This window comes from Macadamia integrifolia, chromosome 13 (assembly GCF_013358625.1).
Source record: "Macadamia integrifolia cultivar HAES 741 chromosome 13, SCU_Mint_v3, whole genome shotgun sequence".
Classification (NCBI taxonomy): Eukaryota; Viridiplantae; Streptophyta; class Magnoliopsida; order Proteales; family Proteaceae; genus Macadamia; species Macadamia integrifolia.
Genome location: NC_056569.1, coordinates 3704595 through 3712261, shown reverse-complemented (window position 1 = coordinate 3712261; position 7667 = coordinate 3704595). Strand labels below are relative to the sequence as shown.

The following is a 7667-nucleotide window of genomic DNA, read 5'->3' as shown; positions in this document are numbered from 1 at the left end:
TTCTTATGGTGCTAAAAACAATTCTCCGTTGCTTCCATATTTTTTGAATTAGAACCCGGGACTTAACACATCAAGTTTTCGCTTTTCATTCCACAGACAGCAGCAGCTGCAGCCACCTATAACATCAATGCGATAAAAAGTTAGAAACTGTCGTTGATGACAGTTCCAGGACCAATTAACCTGAACCTGTTCCTTCTTTGAATAGTGTCGCTGTAGAGGTAGAAGCTAGTGAAGATAGCAAGTACATTGCGGAAGAGGAATATGAGGGAGGCCACATATTCTGGACGGTCCATAATCCCTGCTAAAGAATTAAGATTTTGTTAATTTGTTTTCTCATATCATGGTTTCATGTAAGACTCTTGAACTGAAAATCACCATTAACTATTAATCATGGTTTGCCACTCTTTTCAATACCATCCCACTTGGGAATTGATCACTAAAGCTGAACCCACTTGTTGATATAATCATTGAAAGGAATCACATGTGGTTCATTTCATTAACAATCCAAAGCAATCTAATGCCGGCAACAGAAAAGTAAGATTGATGAGAATGATCAACTCACCTTTGCATTGGCAACAAAGATGAGCTTGTTCTTGAGCTTAGCAGGCAGTTCATCAAATTGAGATTGAGGTGCTGTCCAATAGAGAACTAAAAGATACACCACAGATTGTTGAGTCTTGACTGTATCATCTTCTGCATTGATTCAATTTTAACTTGACAAGAAGAGCATGACCTCCTGAGGAAATTAAATGTCACAATAATTTTTGACATTTAGTACAACCCATCTTTAACTTTATCAAATTTTTCACAGGAATACTACTTCATACCATTGGAATTTGACTTCTCTGACCCTTGAAGGCCCTTACAAAATCTAGATGAATTGAACTCCCATGTCACCGTTTTCCAGCCCAAGATCGTCAATTTCACAGCCAAGACATGCACTGCTTGATTCTACTTCATTAGAACTTCTCACCAACTGAAAGTCAGACACCTCCATTCCACTCTGTTGGTTCACTCCCATCTATTAAAAAGGAAAAAAAAAAAAATGTAGAGTTCTCATTGGCCACATAATCAGGTGGAAGTTGAAGTTGAATACACTGTACGACAACTAATTGGCATTCTAGCTTAGCAGACGAAATCAAAATTTTGAGGAACAATATCTAAATTGAAGAGAGAGTGATATCGGAAAGACAAACCTGTATTTTCTGTAGATAAAACTCCACTCCTTGTTTCCAGGCAAAGACATGTGTGCTGCAAAAGGAAATAATGATCCAATAGTCTTAACATTCCAAACCTTACTAGTAGCATCAGGAGTCTCTTAATTGGTTGACATATTGTTTGTAAAAATTGTCATACTTCATTGGCCTTGGTTAGTAGGGTATGATAGAGGAATAGTTATTGGGTTTTGGTGGGGAGGGCTGGACTTAATATGTGACATATTTGTATTTATACAATATAAGAGAAAAAAGAAAGCTGTCTTGTCCAATGGCCCCTGCATCTAGTGAAATAAAAAATTTTATTTATTTTGATATCCCTGTATGTGCTCTCATTGGTCTCGTACTGGAGCAGAAGCCACACGATCAGGCAACGATCCCTTACCCATAACATAAAATATACGCTCGTGTTACACTAGTCTTTCTTGGTTTGGTTGACATAAAGATAAAACTGCATTTGCTGGCTGATCAATCAAAACTGATGGCATCAATATATATATTAAACATGGTTAAAATAGAAGGCAAGTGGAGAAATTCAAACCTGCGTATCATTTTATTGGTCTCTCTCACTTCTTTAATTATCAAGAAATAAAGATTCACAATCATCATATAAAGATTCATCATCATCATCATGCAATGAAGAAGTTTCACAATCATCATATGAAGAAGATTCATTATCATCATCACCATCTGAAGAAGATTTGGAGACAACCATCTTCCGCATCTCTCCTCGAGCATCCTCACCAGAGAGAGATGATCCAGTTCCAGCATCTTCGTCGTGTGACGTCCATTTGAAGAAATCTGCTACCATCCTCCTCACCTCACAATAGTCTAATTGCTCATTAGGTATTTCCTGCTCGTCCCATTCCCTGCCTTTCAATGATAAGACCTTCCTGAATTTCACATCAAAATGGGGCCAATACCTATGATTCCCGTCCTCGATGAACTCCCAATTCCAAACATGGCATATCTCAATTGCATTTGTTCCTTCCAATGGAATCCCAAAGAAGTCAGACCCTTTGAAATGGTGAATGTATATTGAATCTCGCTCAGTAGTGAATTTAACACCCTTCATCGGCAGCCAAATTGTACAATCGAAATAGCTTCCATGTTTTCGATGGATACGAGCCACAAGAAAGACCTGAGAGTCGTTCAGTAGCTCACCCTCTTGCCATACCTCCTCTTGATCCTGATTGAGCTGGGTGAATGCAAAAACAACACACAGAATTAACCCCTTACATACCCCATCATCACCATCATCAACATTCAACGAATATTCACTTCTTTGTAACCCAACATCATCCACTAAAAGTGTTCCCTGTAAAAATAAGAGCAAAGAAAGGAAAAGACAGGACCTGAGTCAATCATCAATTAAGAAACTATAACTAATTGCAAGTAATGAGAGTTGGCCACGATACAAGACAGAGAATTGACCTGCCCAAATATCTTCCTTCTAGCATTTGTTATGGTGTAGCAGTTTCTCATGTCAAGCATTTTCAAAGACTTTATTCTCTTGATGCCTCCAATATCATTCAACTTTTCACAATTATGAAGTGTTAATTCCTTCAAATTAGTCAGGCTTGACAAATCCGGGAGTGACTCGAGCCCCGTGTATCCTTGTAATTCAAGCTTTTCAAGCGGTCGAAGACCACTAATCCAGGGGGGGGGAGAGGTTTCAAGCTTGTTCCCTATTTTTAAGCTCTCTAAACTGTGGAGCGTTAGTAGAGAATCATATGATGATGGTAAAACACTGGTTCCTATCAGGTTAATGCGTTCTTGAATTGGCTTACCCAAAGATTCAAGATTACTAATTGGCTTAGGCAACTCATTTAGTAACTCCAATCCACAAAGATCAAGTGTTTTTAGAGAACTCAGCATGCAGATATTGTTTGGGAGTTCTTCAATTTTGGTACCATCCAAGTAAAGCGTAACCAGAGACTTTAGATCACCGATTGACTCAGGCAAACTTTTGAGTGATGAACACTGGCCGAGTCTTAGATCTTCGAGACAACTCAGCATGCAGATATTGTTTGGGAGTTTTTCAATTTTGGTACCATCCAAGTAAAGCGTAACCAGAGACTTTAGATCACCGATTGACTCAGGCAAGCTTTTGAGTGATGAACACCCGTTGAGATATAGATATTCGAGACAACTCAGCATGCATATATTGTTTGGGAGTTCTTCAATTTTGGTACCATCCAAGTAAAGCATAACCAGAGACTTTAGATCACCGATTGACTCAGGCAAGCTTTTGAGTGATGAACACTGGCTGAGACTTAGAACTTCGAGAGAACTCAGCATGCAGATATTGTTTGGGAGTTCTTCAATTTTGGTACCATCCAAGTCAAGCGTAACTAGAGACTTTAGATCACCGATTGACTCAGGCAAGCTTTTGAGTGATGAACACTGGTTGAGATCTAGACCTTTGAGAGAACTCAGCATGCATATATTGTTTGGGAGTTCTTCAATTTTGGTACCATCCAAGTAAAGCTTAACTAGAGACTTTAGATCCCCGATTGACTCAGGCAAACTTTTGAGTGATGAACACTGCCTGAGTCTTAGATATTCGAGACAACTCAGCATGCAGATATTGTTTGGGAGTTCTTCAATTTTGGTACCACCCAAGTCAAGCATAACCAGACACTTTAGATCACCGATTGACTCAGGCAAGCTTTTGAGTAATGAACAGTGTCTGAGACTTAGATCTTTGAGACAACTCAACATGCAGATATTGTTTGGGAGTTCTTCAATTTTGGTACCATCCAAGTAAAGCTTAACCAGAGACTTTAAATCACCAATTGACTCAGGCAAACTTTTGAGTGATGAACACTGCCCGAGTCTTAGATCTTTGAGAGAACTCAGCATGCAGATATTGTTTGGGAGTTCTTTAATTTTGGTACCAACCAAGTCAAGCGTAACCAGAGACTTTAGATCACCGATTGACTCAGGCAAGCTTTTGAGTGATGAACATTGGCTGAGACTTAGATCTTTGAGACAACTCAGCATGCAGATATTGTTTGGGAGTTCTTCAATTTTGGTATGATCCAAGTAAAGCGTAACAAGAGACTTTAGATCACCAATGGATTTGTGTAAATTAACCATTTTAAAGCAACCACTAAGATTCAATGTCTCCAAGTATGGAAACCATAAAAAGTTAGGGGATTCATTTAAATAATGACATCCTCGGAGATAGAGAAATTTCAACTTGTTGAACCGCTGTCAAACAAAGATTAGAACATAATCAATATATTGCTATTGATAATACGTGATAAAAAATGAGAAAAAAAAAAGGTCATACGATACCTGATTTTCATTTTGAGGCTTGCTTGTCCAAGCTTGTCTAATTTGACTATGTGATAAGTCCATATAAACTAATTTCTTTAGATAAAAATTCCCTGATTCGATAGGGCATTGTGTCGATCTAAACCATGTCAAAGTAGAAGGAAGATGCTGAAAGTCTCCTTCGAAGTGTGCTACTCCATCAATCTCGAGAAATCTTAACTTGGACATCATTTCAAAGTCTTTTGTATGAAGGCAAACACTCAAATTCCTATGATATTGGGATAACTGGATGCCTTCAATCATTTCAGTTCCCTGTAGAGTAATTAATGTATATAAACCTAATAAAAGAAAGAAAGAAAGAAAGATGTGTGGCACACTTATTGAATAAGCTTTATACTTATTATGCTCGGTTCTCATATACTTCATATTAATTTTCTCAATAAGGTATAATTACATGCTGACATTGAAATAAAAAAGGGCCAAGGAAAAAGTTTTACCCTCTGTTCTTCTAATACTTCTAAGATTTCATCAGAAGACGATAACCTACTGCGCTTACCAGGCTCCCTAGGGCTTTCTTCAAAGACAATGCCCCTTCCCATGGCTTGAATTTGATCATGCATCCTTAACACCTCATAAGAATAGCCCCTATTATTAATATAAGATCCTGCATTGGTAAATTTTAGGAGGGACCTTTGAGTGAGTTTATGTAATGCTGATATCGGGTTAAAGCCACAAGCTTCCCACATTGAAATTAATTTATCTTTGCTCCATCCGACAAAAAAGCATGCAACATCAAGAAATATAGATTTCTCATCTTCCTCTAGATTGTCATAGCTTATCCTTAACTTTTTGAGGACGTCTGCATGAGGAATTCTTTGCAATTTGTTTAACATACATTCCCATACTTTTTTGTCTCTTATGTCAAACAGGACAGATCCCAACACTTCTAGAGTTAATGGCAATCCTCCTGCCAAGTGTAGCATATCGTGGGAAAGCTGCTTATAATCTTCAGGAGGTTGGTCTCTTGAAAAAGCATGCAAACTAAAGAGTTTAAGAGATTGCTCATTATCCAATTCTGGAGGACAATATTTTTCATTAACTTTAGCCAAATTTAGAATACGTTCATCTCTACTTGTTATGATGATCCTACTGCCTGGACCAAACAAATTGACTTCAATAGCCAAACCTTCAAGTTGGTAATCAGAATGCACATCATCAAGAATAAGAAGAACTTTTTTCCCTCGTAGTCTTTCTTTTATCAATTGTTGCCCCATAAAAATGTTGCAAATTTTAACTTCCTTTTTGAAGATAATATAAATAAGTTTCTCCTGCAGAGAAACTAGACCATCAGGTCTTGATGCTTCTTCTCTGACATTTGCAAGAAAACTTCTCATTTCAAAACTTTTAAAAATACGATTGTAGAGAGCCGTTGCAATAGATGTCTTCCCAATACCACCTATACCACATATTCCAACAAACCGGACATCATTTGAGCCGAGATTTAACATAGATGATAGGTCGTTTACACGGCCTTCTAATCCAATAGGATATTTAACTTCAGCCAAACAATTGCTACTCAATTCACTCAATGCCCAATCAACAACTAATTTAACTAGCTCTGGTTGATTCCTGCAGTTATTTCATATCAAGAAGGAATAGAGTAATAACTAACGAGGTAAAATCATAAGTGATAGAAAAGAAATGAACAATATATAAAATCTTGATAGGTAAAAAGCAAGATCGATTCAGACTTACATGTTTACTTGCTTGAGATGGTATCCCGATAAACCTCCGACTACACTTAAGGCTTCTCTCCAACTCTTTATGGTCTGGGCATCAAATTTCCCATTGTGTTTCTGAAATGATTCTTCAAAACTTCCTTTCTGATTTCGAACATCTCTAGGATCAACATCCAAAAATATGGGCAGAATTTTTTGACCGTTGGATGTATGGCATCTAACTATCTCAACCAGTTCCATGAGGCACCATTTGCTATCCGCATATCCTTCAGAGAAGACAGGAATCGAGATTTTGGATTGTTGAATTGCTTGGAGGAGTGTCGATTTGATTTCTTCTCCACCCCATAGGCCTTCACTATCTATAAACACATCGATTCCTTCTCTTTCCAGAGCTTTGTAAAGAAAACCAGTGAAGTTATTGCGAGTTTCTTTACCCCTAAAATTGAGAAACACATCGTAAGTGAAAGATCCAGAAGAGGAAAAGGAAGAGGAAGAGGAAGCCCCAATATCAAATGCCGCCATGAAGTTGCAGTTTCTTCAGTAGAAGGTGTGTAGTTGCAATTACAAAGAGACGATGATAAAAAATGGTGCCACTTGCATTTTTCGTCTTCTTTTTCTTATTTTATTTTTTCTCTATTCCATGTCGGTCAGTGGAAAAGTTGGTCTTGAGTCTTGACCACGCAACTTGCAAGTCTTTGCCTCTTTTATTTATTTTATTTCAATGAAGGCAAAATGAGTTCTTCTAAGCCTTAGTTTACCATGTAAACTGAGAATGGTAAAGAAAGTAAGAAAGGGGCGTAAAAAAAACGTAGGGAGACTAAGTAGGAGAAATAATAATGAACAATAAGAGCAGGGCATCATGGTCCAACATGATAGATATCAATCATGTTATCATAAATTTTCAACACATGGCAAAAATATGGACAATAAGATCAGGGCATCCATGGTGTCTTCCTCTTAAAAGATCTTAATTTGTTAATTGTTTCCTTGATCTCTATTAAGAGATTTTAACTGTTAATGGTTTCCTTATATACTCTCTTATGGTTCATTGAGTTCAATCGATCATTCATTCGTTGTTGTTTTCTTGCTCTCGTTTTGAAAAGTGTTTTTTATAAGGAAGTGCGGCTGTTAGGCATGCGTAAAGGTCAATGGAAATGTATAAGAAAACATTCACAAATGAGTCATTTTTCATTTCATATGAGACATGTTGGTCATTTTGCTCCCATATACGTGGGTGTAAGGGCTGCACTTTCTATAGAAAATATTTTCCCATAATTTTTTATCGCACTAATTTCAATCCAATAACAACCTTTTTCCTTGTTTCTATCCTTTAAAAAAAATAAATAAATAAATAAATTTTTGCCGTGTGATAATAATAAGAACATTTTGTTGCATTTTATAATATTAAAAAGAAAGCAATTTATAATAATGT

General features: G+C 37.1%; 1 protein-coding gene across 3 annotated transcripts; it reads right to left on the bottom strand.

Moving 5' to 3' along the window:
* Positions 1-9: 9 nt before the first annotated feature.
* On the bottom strand, positions 10-6815 carry LOC122058949 (disease resistance protein RPV1-like). 3 transcript variants are annotated; one of them, XM_042621663.1, is made up of 9 exons: positions 6252-6815; positions 4994-6125; positions 4518-4808; positions 2649-4430; positions 1756-2532; positions 1197-1251; positions 828-1021; positions 563-736; positions 10-298 (listed from the first exon to the last, which is right to left on the bottom strand). In XM_042621663.1, exons 1-5 carry the CDS (start codon positions 6755-6757, stop codon positions 1789-1791), a joined length of 4455 nt encoding a protein of 1484 aa, XP_042477597.1. In that variant the 5' UTR covers positions 6758-6815; the 3' UTR covers positions 10-298; positions 563-736; positions 828-1021; positions 1197-1251; positions 1756-1788. The 3 variants fall into 3 exon arrangements, with proteins under 3 accessions (XP_042477597.1, XP_042477598.1, XP_042477596.1); XM_042621664.1 differs by having other exon boundaries at positions 10-301; positions 1197-2532; XM_042621662.1 differs by having other exon boundaries at positions 1197-2532.
* Between the last annotated feature and the right edge of the window lie 852 nt (positions 6816-7667).

Bases quoted from the DNA above. Each gene is read 5' to 3' on its own strand.
- LOC122058949 (XM_042621664.1), bottom strand. From the start codon at position 6,757: ATGGCGGCATTTGATATTGGGGCTTCCTCTTCCTCTTCCTTTTCCTCT. The intron at 4,431-4,517 runs GTATCGTATGAC...TTTGTTTGACAG, and splicing joins AGCCTCAAAATGAAAATCAG to CGGTTCAACAAGTTGAAATT. The intron at 2,533-2,648 runs GTCAATTCTCTG...TTATTTTTACAG, and splicing joins GAAGGAAGATATTTGGGCAG to GGAACACTTTTAGTGGATGA.